Here is an 18,353-nt window from a genome sequence, read left to right as displayed (position 1 = left end):
ACTTTTAATACTCTGTCTTAAATTACATTCAGCCTCTACATTTTTCTCCCATCGTCTGGCAAGTCTGTGTCTCAGGTTTTGTTTACTTACCTGTCAAATTATACTGTACCTCTTCTTTCTAACATATGAGAGTTCAAACAAAAGTGTGTTATGATTTCAAGATGTTGAAAAATTATCTTACCCTGAAGAAAGAGCTTGAGCAGAACAAAAGTGACCTGATCCCAGGTCTCCGGCAGAATTTTCTTCTCTAGCTGATGGAAGGTATAGTAATAGTATTTGCATCATCCCAAGTTGGTTCAACTTCCTTCTTAGCAACTGCCAAAGTCAACCTTCTCCACACCAGCATTCTCCATGGCCGCAGATACAGGTCTGTCTGGTTCCCAGGTCTAACAACATCTGGCACATAGGATATACTCAATAAATATGAGTGAGTGAATAGTTGGAGACCTAAGGCAGGGTTCTTATCTTCTGCATCTCTTTTCTCACCTACGAAGGAGTCTAAGGTTTCTAGTGACAACTGGATAAATTATGGTCCTACACTTCCCCAATCTGATAGACAAAAGTTAAATAATATTTCTCTATCTCAATTTTAGCACCGAACTGTGGTCTTTTTTTTTTTTTTTTTTTTCTTTTCTTTCTTACATTATATAACAAATACTTATTTTGTGTCAGGCACTCTTCTAAAACCTTTACAAAAAGAAACTCATTTAATCATTGTGACAACCCTAGGAAATATGAACTATTGTTATCCTTGTTTTATAGATGAGGGAACAGAGGCACAGGGAGCTTATGTAATTTGCACAAAGTCACACAGCTAAATGGTGGAGCTGGGATTTAGCCCATACAGACTGGATGCAGAGACAGTGCTCCACACACTAGGCTGCCTCCCCTTATCAGTGTTTGGTTGAATGATGGAGGAAAGAAGAAATTTGGAATCTAAGTCAAGAGAAAATTGAGAAGGGAGCAATATTTATACAAAAGAAATCCAAATGAATACTATGTTTCCAGATACTCCATGAATAGTTGATGCAGGACCAATGTTGCCACTGTATAAAATGTAGTGATAAAAACCAAGGCTGATCTGAATACCTAACTTAAAAGGATTTTGCTCCTTGGCTAAAAAATAAAATAAAATAAAACTATCACGTTGTGAATCACTTTAAGTACTTGGAAACAACCCCCACCTTCCAGATGTAAATACGTACTGTATTCACTTCGGAGGAAATTATACAAACTCACAACTGAGTAAAAGTTATTTCGTTAGGCAATTGTATTAGTTCGCTAGGGCAGGTGTAACAAAGTACCTCAAACTGGGTGGCTTAAAAAGCAGAAATTTATTGTCTCACAGTTCTGGAGGCTGGAAGTCCAAGACCAAGGTATGAGCAGCATTGCTTCCTTTTGAGGGCTGTGAGGGAAGGATCTGTCCCAGGCCTTTGCCTTGTCTTGTATATGACCACGTCTCCCTGTGTCTCTTCATATCACCTTCCCTCTATGTGTGTCTGTCTCTGCGTCCAAATCTCCCCTTTTGATGAGGACACCAGTCATATTGGATTGAGGCCCATCCTAATGACCTCATTTTAATTTATATTATCTCTGCGAAGACCTTATCTCCAATAAGATCACATTCTAAGGTACTGGGGGCTAGGACTCCAAAATATCTTCTTTTTGGGGGGGGATACAATTCAACCCATATTGGTAGTGTAATATAGGGGTAAGAGCCTGGGTATGAATTCTAGCTCTGCCAGTTATTAATTGTAAGACCTCACTGTACCTCATTTCCTTCCCTTAAATGAGGATAAGACAGGTAGTATCTTTCTCATGCTGGTGTGAAAATTTAATTCATTAGTCCATGTAACACGTAGAATACTGGGTGGTACAATACATGTTAGATATTCATTCATTCAACAAATAGTCATTGACATTGTAGGGTAAATGCTAGACATAGACTTACTCCCCTTCCCCCCTGGGAAACTACTCCTGGCCAAGGTAGTTGCCCAAAGGAAAGTCATGTTCCCTTTAAGACAAACAGAAGACTGGAGGAAGCAGGGACCCTAAGTAAATTATCTGGTGCTAAAGTACTCTGGCACCAGGAGAGTAGCGAGTAGATTAATTTATCTATTCAGCCAGATCTCCCGTGTGCTCTGAGTTATGTGAGCTGGGTGAAAGTCTACACATAAGCACGCAAATGATTTACACCTCTACTTTGATCTGTTCACTACAATAACTGTTTTATGTACCCTGTGGCAGGGCGGATTTCCTGCTGACCAGTCACCATCAGTGACTCCCATAAGTCTAAAAACTAATGTCTTTACCTATTGAACTGGATGAGTTTTTTTGGAATAGGCAAACACTATGTGAGTGCCCTTTCAGGTTTGGAGCTCCTGGGATACAGACATTATAAGTGCCAAGCATTGTTTGGGGTGCCTTAAATACAGAAGCAAACAACATAGGCAAAAATCCCTACCTTCATGGAGCTCATAATCTAGTGGGGAAAGTGAAACAATTAAAAATGTAGAACATATAGAATGTCAGATAGTAATAAATGTCATGAAGAAAAATCAAGCAAGACAGAGGCTAGAGACCATTTGGGATTGCAATTTGGGAGTAAGGGTGCCATTTGAGTAAAGACCTGAACAATGGGAGGAGACAATTAAGTGGCTATCTGGGGAAAGATTTTTAGACAGAGGGGGGTTTCTGTACCTCAGCACTACTGACATTTAGGGCAGGATGATTCTTTGTTGTGGGGTGCTGTCCTGTGCATTACAGGATATTTAGTAGCATCCCTGAACTCTATCCACTAGATGCTAGGAGCTCTCCCCTCCTTACCCCCCAGCTGTGACAATCTATCTGACAACCAAAATATCTCTAGACATTGCTATATATCCCCTGGAGGGCTCTATTAGTCAGCTTATAACAAAATACAGGGAACTGGGTAATTTGTAAGAAAACGAAATTTATTGCTTACAGTTTCTAAGGTCGAGCAGTCCAAAGTCCAGGGAACACGTGAAGGTCTTCCTTGGTGGTGGCTTCAGCAACACAAGGTATCACATTGCCAGATGAAGATGGAGATGGGAGATGGGAAAGGGAGAGGGAGAGCTCCACATGCTCTTTTAAGTCCCTCAAAACCAGCCCAGGACCACCATTAAACTGTCAACTTAATCACCTCTTCAAGGCCCCACCTTTCAATTACCACAATAGGATTTCCCACCCTCAACAGTCACAGTGGGGATTAAGTTTTGGGGGGACATTCAATCCAAGGCAAGGGCAAATTGCTCTTGATTGAGAACCACTGAGAAAGAAGAAAAGTGGAAGTCCAGAGGCAGGAGTGGGCTTAGCTGATTCTGGGCACAGCAAGGAGGCAGACAGGGATAAAAAAGGAGAGGGATGAATCACATCACCTATAACCTTGAGGCCATTCTTTGGGCAGATGGGAAGTCACTGAATGGTTAAGAGCAAAAACATAGCACAACTTGGCACATTTTAAAAAGATTTCACTGGCTGTCACATTGAGAATTAACTATAGGTAAAAATACAGAAGTGGACAGCTGGGTTTGGAAGCTGTCATAATAATACCATTAATTTTTTATTTGGTTTAAATCATTCACTAAATCAGCTGGATTGTGGGGGGATGGGCAACTGAGAAAGTTGAGCTAAGAGGCTCTGGGGAAAAAAAGAGGAAGGAGAATTAGCATAAAAGGAAAAAGCTAGCAGTGGGCAAGATACTTTTTGGAGAAGTGGAAGGCAGTACGGCAATTAAGTTCATTGGAAAGCGCAGGGGGGTGTGCAGGCCGAAAAGAAAATGTCGTGGCCAATTTGTGTGCAGGGCCTCCCCCTCTACTAAGGAATCGGAGCTCTGAGGAACAGGGAGCGTTTAAGCTTAAGCAATGACAAGTTCGGCAGCAGGGTGCAGAATAGAAGTCAGGAAGAGCAATTTCTAAAGGAGTGTGCTGAAATAATATGGGTGAGAGAACAAGAGCCTAGGTTGGTGGCGGGCGTAGGGCATGGGCACGACATTCTCAATGAAGAACCGTGAGGTCCTGCACTAAGGCTTGGGCCTTCTTGGAGCAATTTTGTTTGTAGGGCAGTGCAGACTTGTCTCCACTGGGGGTGGGGGGTGTGGAAACGTTTCCACGGTATCAAACATCAAGCCCACACAAGCCCACCGGGAAAAGGTTGAAAAGTGTAGTACACTCTCGGAAAAGGAGCACCCCAGAGAAGGGTGTGTTAGGTTTCTTCAAGGTGTATCATCTGCAGATGAAAAAAACTATGCCGAATTCTGTCAAATAAGGGAGAGAGTAGGCCTGCATCCAGGAGTTCTTTCAGGATGCTCATACATTCCAATTTTTGATTTAAAAATAATTTAGCAGGTTTAGCACAGCAGTGTAGGTACCCAAACGAGTCCCACTAAATTGCTGGCAGGAGCAACAGGGACGCCTGCCTCCTCCTTTCCGCCGGCTTGCGGCACTGGTCCCTTTAGAGAGAGGAGCCCGCAGGAGACACAGCACACGCGTCCCCCGCCAGCCCCTTCGTAGGCCCAGCGGACCAGGCGGTTAACAGCACGAGGCGCCCGGGTGTGGCGCTCGCCGGCCCCGCGCGGGGGAAGGGCGGGCGCCGGGCAGGCCGGGCGGGGCGGGCTGAGGGCCTGCGCCGCAGGGACGCGTAGACGTGCCGCGGTCCCCGCCCGCCGCAGCGCCCCCGCCCCAGCCAGCCCCGCTCTGCGTCCGCCGGCACTCGGAGCAGCCCCGGGCGCTGGCGCGACGGTCCCCGCCATGTCTGCGGCCATGAGGGAGAAGTTCGACCGGTTCCTGCACGAGAAGAACTGCATGACCGACCTCCTGGCCAAGCTCGAGGCCAAGACCGGCGTGAACCGGAGCTTCATCGCGCTCGGTGGGTGGCCGCGGCCCACTGGGAGTCGCCGCCGCTGCACCAGCTGCTGGGGAAGGACGGGGGGAGGGGGCTCGAGGAAGGCGGTGTCGGTGACAGACTGGCGAGCAGCATCCTCCGAGACTGAGCCGGCCGCCCGGAAAGTCCGGGGATCGGAGACCCCGCCGGGGCGGCTCGGGCTGGGGGATCTCGGGGCGGCGGCGGCTGCGCCCGGGCGCGGGGGGCGGACTGCCAGCGCCGACGTGTCTGCCCCGGGACCGGGCGCCGTGTCCCGGTGGGCGGCGCAGGGTTGGCGCGGAGCGGCGGGGGACCCTGCCGGAGGGGGTGTGGGCGCGGTGGCGGAGGTACCCGGTTCTACCGAGACCCTTGGTGGGCCTCGGAGAAAGGACAGGTGCGGGAATCCGGGCCCCTCCAGCCCCTTCCCCGGCTGGCGCGCGACCTGGCGGGACCCCAGCGGGAGCGAGGAAAGGCCCAAAGGTGGGGGCTACGCGTTAACCCCAGGCCCGAGGCAGAGCCCCGCGGAGGCGCAGGCCCAGGCCCAACCTTCGTGTGGTTCGTTTTTCTCGCTCCTTTAATCGAGTCGGGAGGAAAAAGCCGAGAACAGGCCCGGCCTCGCGGTGTGGGCGGGGGCTGTCCCGCTTGAGCGCCTCTGGGATCACCCGACCCACCTCTCGTGTCTGCAGGTGTCATCGGGCTGGTGGCCTTGTACCTGGTGTTCGGTTATGGAGCGTCTCTCCTCTGCAACCTGATAGGATTTGGCTACCCAGCCTACGTCTCGTAAGTGGCTCAACCTGCAACGGTCCCTTGCCCTTCGTTCCCCTCTTCCCATCCAGGGCTGCTGTAGTATGCTACAGTGTATCCCCACTTCCTGGGAGAGAAGTAAGCACCAGACGTAGTACTGACTGCTTAGGATTACTCATTTTGGAGCCTTAACGTGATCCCTGATCTCCTGACGACTGGTGGAAAGGTATTTTTCATGGATGCACAAATGGGAAAGTGACCACTCCTTTATGAGTGGGGAAATCTCAACATGTACAGGGAGCTGATTGTCTCCCTAGTAATTATTTTAATGGGTATTTCACCATATGTTTATGTATGTAGGCAGTGAAACCCCATTTATTAGGACTTCTTTAATTCAGAATTATGTTAATTCAGACATGGGAGAATTTTGTCTTGATTTTCAAAAAGGCCAATTATTACAGGAAAACTTGGGAAATGCTTACCCTGGTATAGAAACAAAAACAAGCCTTATAAAATGCATCGGTAATATAGCTCGTTGGTTATGTAAATGATTCATTTATATAATTAAACTACATTTAAAATGAATCTTATAAGATTAGAATCCGAATTTATTACTAGTTGAGGTTTTTATTCTAGTGTGCTTATTTTTAAAATATTCTATAATTTTATTTTTCTGTTTGTTCAAATAGGCATTATTCCTCTTCACAAATGAATTTTGTTTCACTCTACAGCTCTTCCCTAGAAAGGCAATGGGTTTTGCTTTCATTCTGTTGGTCTCTGCAACTTTCCTCAACTATAGGGATAAAAATAAAAGAAGGAAAAGTTTTCAGCTGGTCGGCTAATAACACGGATACCACATTATTACACCTCAGGTATCACTGGTCAGGCTAGAATTTAATATATGACTAGAAGGGAGGAAACTCGTTTTAGGGAAAGTTCTGATTTGAACAATTAAATTGCAATTACACAAGTAGTCGTTACTGTGTTAGTCTGGTACAGACACTTAGTCATACTCCAGAAAGTCTATCTACATATAGGACACTGCTTGCTTATGAAATTGGAGATCCTCAGTCTTCAAGTTGAGAAGAGCTTTTCCCCTCTCCAGCATCCCCTGCTAAAGCACCATCCAGGTTTTATGTGTATACCAAAAGATCCCAAAGACAGAGTAGGAAAACTGGTTTGGCTTTCAGACAAATGAGAAAAGTATAAGAATAGCAGTTTTCCATTAAATTTAATGTACTGATAGATGCTGTATAGAAAATTTGTAGGCAACCTTGATTCAAAATTTCTTGCACATCACTGTATCTGTGATAACAAAATAACCCAGCAGTACACACCTTTACTTTTCTTCTTTGTGTATTTTATTTGCAGTTATTTTAAAAAGAAATATTTTGAGGCATTTTTCAGGTTTGTGCTTTAGATTTTATTGATCACATTAAGATAAATCTTGGGTGATAGTTTAGTAACTGCCTAGCTGCTTGATATTGAACCAGCAAGGAATATGGATTTTTAAAAATATCAGCATAAAAACCTTTTTTTGTACATCAGTGCCATTTGGTACATAATCATGTGAGAGACACAGGCTTCTCTGTTAGTGTGATTAGATTATCTGTGTGAGCTTTAGAAAAGTTAAAAATCTGTTTCTAGTTGTATATGTAGGTCCATGTATGTGTGGAAGTGCTTGTGACTGGAGATGGGGATAGAACTAGAGTGTGTTTCTCCTTGACCTCAAGTGAATTAATTCTAGCAAGGGTCATTTTTTAGTCATATTTTTAAATGGTTTTAAGCCCACCAATTTCATCTGTAGTCATACTTACATTCATTTTCTACGTAATGAATTGAATATTATTGGCTACAAGAAACTAAATATTTTTGTCTCTTGTTAGAAATTCTGTGAAATGGTAGAGATGTTCATATTTCTGAGTAGTGCAGGTAGGTGGGTTTTACGTACTTTAGAATTATTCTATTTATAAAGTTTATGCATTCTATTTTCTTTTCAATTTGAATATTCTGAGGCAAAGTGACATTTGTAGTACACCATAAGAATTAGAAAAATATTGAAGATCTAATAAAGGGAATTTAATGATTTAAATAAAAATTCAGGAAATAACATTTAATGATAGGGCTGGACAGTTAGCTAAGTTGGTCAGAGCATGGTGTTGATAACATCAAGGTCAAGGGTTTGGATCCCTGTACCAGCCAGCCACCAAAAAAAATAATAGTAATTTAATGAGTATCTCTAGATTGGTATTTATTCATAGGATGCTTCCTTTTAGTAGGATCAACTCTTTTTATCTCTAAAAATCAGTACAGGATTCTATAAACATAGGGGAATTAAGTGAAGATTAGTCTCTGTAGGTACTTTGACGTTTCCCTTAAACAGTGGTTCTCAGTCTTGTCTGTCCATTGGAATTATTTGAAGAGCTTTAAAAAATACTGATGCCTGCTTTGGTCCCACACCTGGAGATTCTGATGTTAATAGTCTGTGGTGTGGCTTGTGTTTTGGTATTTTTAAAGCCTCCTCAATCCTTTGTAAACTTTAAAGGATTCTGATGTGCAGTCAGTGTTGACAGTCCCTGGTGTAGAGGGGCAGCAATAACCTGTGTTTTTTGCACTTGAAGATGGGGCAAAAGGGAGGGAAAAATGGCCTGTGACCCTGGGATAGTCCAGAGGCCTACCTGGGCTCTGCTTTGTGGATGAGGTTCAAGAAAAAATGGGATTGCGTACACAGTATAAATTATACAGACCCCAGTTAGTAAACATTTAGGCAATTGGTGTTCCATTAGTCTAATCAAGTCTGTTCATTGCTTAATCAGTGGGATTGTATACTTGTCTAAAAGAAAGTCCTTGAAAATGGTGGTTGTTAGTAGCACACAGATCTGTGATCACTGTCTTAGTCCATTTGGGCTGCTATAACAAAATGCCTTAGGCTGGATAATTAATAAACAACAGAAATTAATTGCTCACAGTTCTAGAGGCTGAGAAGTCCAAGATCAATGTGGCAGCAAATCTGGTATCTGGTGAGGGCTTGCTCTCTGCTTCAAAGACGATCTGGTTATGCAGGCAGTGCATTTCCGTGTGTACCAACCATGCAGGGCTCATTGTCAGCACAACTGCTTTAAAAAAATTTTTTTAAATAAATAAATAAATGAATTAATTTAAAAAAAAGATGGCACCTTCTTACTGCGTCCTCACATGGTGGGAGGGGCAAAAAAGCTCCCTCAAGCCTCTTTTATAAGGGCACTACCCATTCATGAGGGCAGAACCCTCATGACCTCATCACCTCCCAAAGGCCCCACCTGTTAATACTATCACATTGTATATTAGGTTCCAACATATGAATTGTGGGAGACACCAACATTCAGACCATAGCAATCACCTTCACTTTAATTATTCTCTATACCTCTCGTAATTCTCCCTATGCTCCCCAGCCAGAGTTATTTTAAAAAACACAGGTTTCTCTATTTAGCAAAAATCAAATGCCAGCCGGCACGGTGGTAGCATTTTAGATATAACAGGGAAGAAGGTAGACATGCTCTCTATCCTCTTTGAATGAACAGTCTGCACAGGTAAGCAGGCAAGAAATAGGTAAAGTAGTGACAGAGTGTGGTAAGCCCTCTAAAGAAAATAAACAGGGAGCTGTGGTAGAGAATAACAGGGAAGATCCTCCTTAGATATTTATCTGAGACACTATTTGAATTAAGACCTGAGGAACGAGAAGGGGCAGAGCCAAGCAGAGGGAGGAGAGTGCGCCAGGCAGCTTAGCTCTGTGAGAGGGAAGAGTGGTGAGGGAGGGACTGCAGAGGTCAGGTGCCCTCAAGCAGGGCCAATGACCAATGAACAGAGTGTACATTTCATTCCAGATGGTTGGAGGGAGTTTGCATTTTTTCTGATTGCCTCAGATGGGTTTTAAGTAGAGGGTGACATGAAACAATTTTCATTTTAAGGTTACTCTGGCTGCTGCGGCCTCTGGAAGGAATTGGAGATCCTGCCAAACTATTGCCAGAAATTTATTTCCTTCCTTTCTCGCTCTTCTGCTTTTGCTCTTGCTATTTCCTCTCCTCTAGCCATCACAGGGAAGGACACAGACTGTGTGTGATGGTCAGTGTTGGGCATAGAGACTGCAGGGTGCAGGAATGAAATGGGAAAAGCTCATTTGGTGTCCCAGTTTTTCTTATGACTCACCCCCTTGGGAAATCTGTGGGTGAGGCTCAGGTGCACCTGGCTCCAGGTCAGGCCTTACCATGTGTTGGAGCATGTAGATAGCTGAAGGTTTGGCCAGTGCTCAGTGAAGGGGAACCAGTACCATATCACGTTCCCTTTCTACTGGTTATTCTTATTTTCTATGTACATAATTTCCCTTTGAGCTCTTTGAGAATAGCACCTTTAATCCCTGACCTCTGTGTTTTCAGACTTTCAGCCACCCTGTATAGGCAACTTGAAATCTAATTCCAGCCTGCTTTTTATCAAGAACTGTTGACAGAATTACCTTAATCTCCTTACTTCCCTCTGTTACTGATAGGAGAAGGCAGACTACTGGATAAGAATAGAAACTTCTACTATAAAGGTAGACCTACCCTCCCCCCAACTTTGCTGAGTTATAATTTGCATACCACCCTTTAAAAGCGTACACTTCAGTGGCTAATATGTTCACAAAGTTGTGCAAACATCACCGCTATGTAATTTCAAAACATTTTCATGACTCTAAAGGAAACCATTAGCAGTCACTCCCCATTTCTCCTACCCCAGCTCCTGGCATCCACTAATATACTTTCTGTCTTTGTAGATTTGCTTATTCTGGACATTCATATAAATGGAATCATACAGTTTGTGTCTGGTGCAGCCCTGCTTTTAATGGCATTGTACAAATAAGAGTCCTTGTGTGAGACCTCTGGAGAATGTGCTCTGTGCTGCACCTTCATTTGCAAAGTCCATTGCCTGAGACTAATGTACCCCGCTCCCAGTGGTCCTCAAGTGGGGTGCTATGAGCCAGGGGCACTGGTCCTGTCCCTGCTTCTTTGTACAAATGAGGCAAAGTCTAATGACTTTATTTTCTGTTTTCACATTTGTTCTGCAGAGAGGAAAGGGGGAGGGTTTGCTTTCTGTCCTACCCAACAATCTTTTTGTATAAAACTCTATAAAAATGTCAATTACTTTTCCTCTTTTTATTTCATATTTTTCTTAATGAATCAGGCTGCTATCTTCTAGGGACTGTCAGAATTCGGCCTTAGAGATCAAACATATAGTCCATTAGTTTTGAAATGACAATTCAGGGACAGGCAGAGGGAGAATGTTTCCCAAGGTCACACAGGCCAGACTCGGTCACGAATCCTCAGTTGCGACACAGGAATGTGAAAGCACATTGAGGCATATTTTAGTACTAATCTTGGAAAGATTAAATATGTTTTAGAGTCCAGCACTTTGGTGTCTGTATTTAATTTAATGTTTGACAAGACTTTTGAAATTTCACATCCACTTCAGTGATGTGTCACTTTATTTTCTGTGTGTCCTCACCAGCCCATTTTAAACTTTTGCCACCAGAGCAAGAGTTTTATTGCTTTTAACTTTTTGCATGGCTGCTGAACACCTGTGCACCATTTTATTTAATAGACCCTTGTAAGTGCTCTACAAATATAGCTCATTTAATCCTCATAACAACTCTATAATGTAAATGCTATGATTATTCCCATTTTTACAGATGAGGAAATGGAGGAGAGGGTGATGGAGTTTGGATGTGTTGTCCCCTCCAAAACTCATGTGGAGGGGCTGGCCCGTGGCTCACTTGGGAGAGTGTGGTGCTGATAACACCAAGGCCACGAGTTCGGGTCCCATGTAGGGATGGCTGGTTAGCTCACTGGGTGAGCATGGTGCTGACAACACCAAGTCAAGGGTTAAGATCCCCCTTACCGGTCATCTTTTTAAAAACAAACAAACAAAACAAACAAACAAACCAAAAAAAAAACTCATGTGGAAATTTGATCTCCAATGTGGCAGTGTTGGAAACTGATTGAGTCATGGGGGTGGATCCCTCATGAAAGGATTAATGCTCTCCCTGGGGGAGGAGGGGTAGTGAGTGAGTTCTCGCTCTATTAGTTCCCACCAGAGCTTGTTGTTTATAGGACCCTCGCATCTCCTCTCTGCCTCTCTCTTGCTTCCTCTCGCCATGTGACCTGCTTGTACCTGCCAACTGCCTGCCACTTTCCACCATGAGTAGAAGAAGCCTGAGGCCCGTGCCAGATGCAGCTGTCCCAGAATCATAAGCCAAATAAACCTCTTTCCTTTATAAATTACCCAGTCTCAGGTATTCTGTTATAGCAACACAAAATGGTCTAAAACAGAGAGTAAGTAAATTAATCAAGGTTTCACAACAAATAGGTGGTGAAACTGACATTTGAACCCAAGGAGTCTGGCTCCAAAGTCCATGTTTTTAATTTTTACGTTATATTGCTTCCTGTGTGGCTCTTTGAGTGTCTCACAGTTACATGCTATAACCTTACATAGGGAAGAAAATTGAGCTGCTGATGTTAACTTTTTCTTTTATCAACTTGACCTTGTTAATACATTACGTTCATGTGGTGTATTTTTCTTCTCTCAAATAAGGTACTGCCTGCCATCTCAAGTCATATGTCTACACACATAGGCATTTGCTGTGTTCTGTGAATATATTACCAACAATGCCTTTCTCTTGTTATCTGTTAAATACCTTTGATTTATGACAATGGCAATATATGTAATTATTTGCAGAGACTTGCTGTGTTTTACAGGGGCAAGCCCATTGGAAGATGGCAGACTGAATTGCATTTCCTGAGGGAATGCAGCCTTGCCTTGAGTTCTGTGTCTGGATCTCAGACATGAACAACAAACCTCAAGGGGCAGTGTTTGACCCCTTTGAGGTCAGATCACAAAGGGGTTGTGAGGGGGTAAGTTTGAGTGAAACACTGTCAGAATATCTGCAAGACTTATAAGACAGTTAACTATAAGTAAAAGCTAATGATGCCTAATAGGTAAAGTGAGAATGCATTTTAGGGAACACAGGTTAAAAAGAGTAGCGATCTGCTTGTTTAAGGTTTGCCATCACAGACTACTAGAGAGGTTCCTTACCCAGAGGAGAGTTTGAGACAGTTGCCATGAGGTGACCGACAGTTGTGAACCAAATGTTTCCTGTTTTGCAGCCAGTCATCTGAAGCAGAGCTAAGCTTCCTTCACAGTACTAGAGGATTGTATCTGTAGCTCTCTTCTTGTACTCATTAGTAAGAGGTGTGTTTGTTTTCTTGTGGTTTTTTGAGAACTTGTAATTATTTTACGTTTTCTTGTTTTTTTACTCATGAGAACTTGGGAGCAGATATATTTTCTAATAAACTGCTTATATTCCCATTACACTAACTTTTCTCTTTGCATCTGTATGTTCTTTGTTAAAGTGCTTAAGAGCAGAGTAATGCATGCCTGCACTTTCCCTCCTCTCAGTAGTACAAAGCACAAGCAAATGTGGCCTTCTGGTCGACTGTGTACTTGGATCAGAAATATAACTGGCGTTCTGCAAATTGTGCCTGAAGCAACACTGCACTCTTAAATGGTTTTTTTTGTCAGTTTTTTACTGTCTCTATTTCCACATAGTATTACTGCTAATGTTGCTGAACAATTTTAAGATGAAGATGTTGTGGAAAAACTAAAAAGTAATAAAATATCCTTATAATAACTTGTGATCGTTTTTGTAGATTAATTACAGCCAGCATTTTGGTTAAGTTTTTTAAATTCCCCCTTGCCTGTGTCATAAAGAAAAGAAATATTCTGTTCTGGAATGTTCCCTACATTTATGAACTTTTTTTCCTCTTTATGAGGGACCTAGAGGTTTGGTCCATTTGTCCTTTCTGTCATAGCTGCCCTCATCTCCCCTCTGCCCTGGAGTTCTTCCCTTTTTCAGGACTGACTTTGAATGAAAACTCAGTTTTCAACTTAATCTCTTCATACAGTGTTTAGACAAGTATAAATACAAATGTAACATTTTAAGGTATTAGTGGCTATCAGTATCATTAACAATTAATTTTGAGGAATAATGAATTATATAGCATAAGTTTAAAATCAATTTCAAAATTGCTAGTGAAATTACTTTTTGTAGCAGTTATGACCGTATAAGTGGGGGCTGTAGAAACCAAGCCTGACTTCATTTTATCACTTGCTCACTCTTCCAATTCCTGGGGGTAGAGCTTATCATCAGCCCCTCTCAGTCATGTGGCCACTATATATATATCCTGCAACTTCTGATAGTTAGGCCCAGTGATCTAGTTAAGGGATCACTTACATGTCAGAGGTAACTCTAGACTGCTGTCTGCATCTTGATGTGGCCCTCTTTTATCTAGGAAAGGTCAGTTTAGGTTTTTCCCCATCAAAGCTGTGAGGGTACCTGAGCTCAAGTTAACCTTTATGATCTCACACTTGACATAGACATTTTATTTATAGAACCATCAATTTTATTGACTAATGGTTGTCCTAGTAGGATTTGCATCTGCCCTTCTATTGCTTTGGGCAATAATCTCTTTTTTTCTAATCTATATGTCCAATAGTTTTTTTTTTTTTTTTTTTTTAATCAAATAGTTTTATGTGTTCAGTTTTGAGTTATAAAATGTTAGCTAGAAGGGGTCTTAAAGGTCAAGCTGCTGGGTTTATAATCACCTTTAACAGATTTGGAAACCAAGGCCACAAACTGAAGTTAATTGACTTGGCTCATAAGTCTGTCGGGACAAAGCCAGGCCTAGGTATAGGGGTGCCTGATTGCCCTGACCTGTTCACTGTCAATATTCCACATCAGTATATTTGACTGTGACTAACTCTTCCATTTTGCATTAAAAAAACAAAGTGATGAGCAGTGGTAAATAAGACTATGGTAATTAAAAACCAAAAGGTTTGAACACTGAAGGCTTTTTTTTCTTTATGCTTCGATCTCCATTAGAGGTGTTTTATAGACTCACCTGTGAATTTAGCTTGTTGTGTAGTATGCGTTTCATTAAGTTGGTCATTTTACACTGTAGGAGAACACTACATTAAAGAGTAAAGGAGCATGGTATTTTTTTTTTATTGTTTCTGTATAGTTATCTTAGAAGATAGTTTCTACATCCTTAAGAAGCATATTTACAGCTAGCTGTCTCATATATTTTTTTTGGTGAGGGGGCGTAGCATAAACAGTAAATAAGCAAATTAGTTTTACCCTACGTTTTGTGTTATTTCATTAGTCTTTCTTTTTCTGTTGGCCATCTCTTTTGCTTTGAAAACACATGTACTCTGATCACCCATAGTTTCCTACCTTCTTTCTTTTTATGAAGAAGAAAAATCTTTTCCTTATTGGCATGGAAACAAACATAGATAGTGTTTATGTCTTAAAATATGTGATTTTTTTTCCTGATAATAGGAAAACCATTTTGAGATCAGGAATTCCTGTATCATATTCTCTGATAACTATAGCCAAAAGCAATCCTGTGCGTGGTGGGCATGGTAGATGGTCGTGTTAAATGTCTGCTGTAACAAAAAGGATTATAAACACTATGGCTCATATTCTTCATATTGAAGCTTCAAAGAATCTACCTTGAACTCTGAAATATTCGCTATTAAACAACTTATTACATTAGAAATAAAACATAAAGCAGATGGACCAAAAGCATATTCCTTTCTGTTCTTTACCCATAGCACATCTTAAAGCTTTTTATTCTTTTTTTTTTTTTTTAAATGAACTGCTTTTTTGGATACATTGTCAGTCTCTGGTAATATAATCGACTTGTTAAAATTAAAATCCTCATTGATGGGTATGTTAGTTTTTTCTTGCTTATAACAGAATACCTGAAACTGGGTAATTTATAAAGAAATAACATTTATTCTTTTACAGTTTTGGAGGCTGGGAAGTCCAAGATCCAGGGGCACATCTGGTGAGGGCTGCCTTCTTGGTGGGAACTCTACAGAGTCCTGAGGTAGTACAGGGTATCACATGGCAAGAGTGGTAAGAGTGAGAGCATGATAATGGCTCACTTACTCTCTTTATAAAGCCACCAGAGCCACTCCCATGATAACCTACTCACCCATTAATCCATTAATCCGTGAATCGGTTAATCTGTTAATGTGGCATAACCCTCCCAGTCCAATCACCTCCCAAAGGCCCCACCTTTCAATATTGCCACATTGGGTATTAAGCTTCCACGTGAGCTTTGGAGGGGACAAACATTCAGACAATAGCAATGGGCACAACTGGTTTAATAGTAAAGCCAACACTTTGAAGACATATCGTTACTTAATTTTATGTCATTTGGCTGGTTTGTAGTGACTGAGTTACTTTCGAACCGTGAACAATACATGTAATATATACTTGTATGTTGGGCATGAATAATCAGAAGCATATGTATATGGAGCTAATTACTAGCTGTATTAGTCCTTGGGCAAACAGCTTAACTTTTATAAAAATTTTCTCATATGTAAAAAAGGGGGAGGATAATGTATGTCAAACACTAAGCACAGAATCAAGCATTCTCTAAGTGCTTAATTAAGGGTGGTTACTTTTATTAATATACTAAAAGGAAACTGACAATCATAGTCATGGTTCTCTAACTTAATGTCATTGAGCTTTTAAATGATTAAGGAAAAACCTCCCACATAGAATTTTCTTTCATTTATTTTTTCATTTAGTCTTGTTTTTCTGTTCCTTGTCTTATCATTTTTTCCCTGTACTTAAATCATCAGCTTAAGGCATTATTATTATTTTTTTTGGTGGCTGGCCAGTATGGGGATCTGAACCCTTGAAGGCCATCATTATTCAAAGAAATATAGTAAAACACAATAAAGTTTTGTTCTTCCAAGTTGTAAATATGTGGTATGGATAGTGGTTTTCTTCTGTTTGGTTCGGTGGCATACCTGTTCGTAGGCACTGGAAATAATTTGAACTAACAATTTTTAAATATTAAATACATTTTTACTTAGTTTTGTTTCCATTGAGATTTCTAGTTTTCCATATCTCCACTTCCATGACTCTCTTTCACAGGACCCCCATCACCAACGCACATTGCTGGTTAATTAGGAAAGGAACTATTTTTTGATTGTTGACTTTAGGTACTTTAGAATCATTGTTTTAACCTTAGGGCTTAAGTACAGTGTCAGGTGCATTGTAAGTGTTGGATATATACTATCATTGATATTCTGTGCTGGGTTACTGTCTAGGAGACTACCGCTAAACCATTTCGTGATATCCCCATCACTAAGAATTTAGAGAAAAGTAAAGTCACTCAGCTTTTTTGTTTGAGCTGACAGTATTCACTTTTTTCATTTCCTTTTTGTAATTCAGTTTCTGTTTTTTGGTTTTGGGGGATTTTTTTGACATCTAGATGGTTCAGAGATTGAATCCTGGACATTGGTGTTATCAGCACCACACTCTAACCAGCTAAGCTAACCAGCCAGCCCTCGTTTCCTTTTTATCTTAAGAAAAATTATAACAAAGTAAAGAAGATTAAGCCAGGTAGTCTTATTTCCTGTTAGGAACTATCTTTAAAGTTTTTGGAATCTTATATTTGGAATATAGGATGTAGGAATGAATACATACTTGCAAAACTTAAATGAAGTTTTTTGATTTGTCATCTATATTATGCTTACCTTTTATCAATGTGTGTAATACATCAATATAATATATATACACACATATACACTCCATTCTAATGTAGGAAATTGACATTTTCCAATTTAATGACATGAGGGAAGGGGTTGAGATACCTTTTTTTTGGTGGCTGGCTGGTACAGGCATCCGGACCCTTGACCTTGGTGTGAAATGCTCATTAAACAGGAATAGCCTTTGAGTGAAAGTAAATGCAGTTTCAGAAGTACTTAATTTATAGCTACATTTAGGTAAGAGAATGTAACACCCATCCCAGTAATACAACTTAACTGAAATTGTCATTGATGGAAAAAGGAAATCTCAGTAATTCAAACTATGACAGAAATATCTAAAAAACAGAAAATATGGCTTTTTCTTCCCATGTATGCTTTTCCTATTTGCTAGTTTTAATTTCTTAATGATGTAAATAGAATATTTAGTCGAAAGTATTAGGTAAAAGTTAGTAGTCTATTATTTGACATATTATTTATTTGTAAATTACTTAAACTTTTGAATGGTGTTTTGTTACTCATAAGAAACATGGACTGTGTCCTAAAAAAGATAAGAACCCAAAACAGAAATATAAATAGGTTGTACTGTTCACATATAAAAAAGCATTTTTATCTATTTTGCTTACTAGGGAAAAAAATAGATCTAACTTAAGAGCATGTAAAAGTGGCTGTTTTCCCAAATGGATGTATTGTGTCTGAAATAATTTTTAAAATAGTATGGAGGATTGTCTCTTTTCTGACCCCCAAGTGAGCATTAGCTGTAAACATTTTGTTTTCTGGCTGAAATCTAGATATCTAAGTTAAGCTTAGTTTAGAAAGTTTTCAGTGATGCTACACACCTTTTATATCAGGATTCAGTAAGCTGCAGCCATTAACAGTGACCTAAGGAATAAAGAATTGAATTATCTAATGTAAGAAGTCTGTAGGTTGATATTTGAGGGCTGGTGCACCAGAGATCCAGGCTCTTTTCCAGTGACCTTGGAATGCAGGCTTTCCTGCTGTATATGTCTGTTTCTGTTGCTTATAACAAAATACCTGGAACTGGGTAATTTGTAAGAAAATGAAATGTATTGCTTACAGTTTTGGAGGGTGGGAAG

At 41.0% G+C, this 18,353-nt stretch overlaps 1 protein-coding gene across 1 annotated transcript in view; it reads left to right on the top strand.

Annotated features, from left to right (window-relative positions):
• The first annotated feature begins 4,652 nt into the window (after window positions 1-4,652).
• REEP5 (receptor accessory protein 5) overlaps window positions 4,653-18,353 on the top strand; it is a 40,032-nt gene continuing 26,331 nt past the window's right edge. Inside the window, exons 1-2 of the mRNA XM_063086322.1 lie at window positions 4,653-4,887; window positions 5,568-5,661. Coding sequence (XP_062942392.1) covers window positions 4,770-4,887; window positions 5,568-5,661 — 212 coding nt within the window. The 5' untranslated portion in view covers window positions 4,653-4,769. The remainder of the gene's footprint in view (window positions 4,888-5,567; window positions 5,662-18,353) is intronic.

Source organism: Cynocephalus volans, chromosome 2, assembly GCF_027409185.1.
Source record: "Cynocephalus volans isolate mCynVol1 chromosome 2, mCynVol1.pri, whole genome shotgun sequence".
NCBI classification, from domain to species: Eukaryota; Metazoa; Chordata; class Mammalia; order Dermoptera; family Cynocephalidae; genus Cynocephalus; species Cynocephalus volans.
This window is presented reverse-complemented; position numbering and strand designations above follow the sequence as displayed.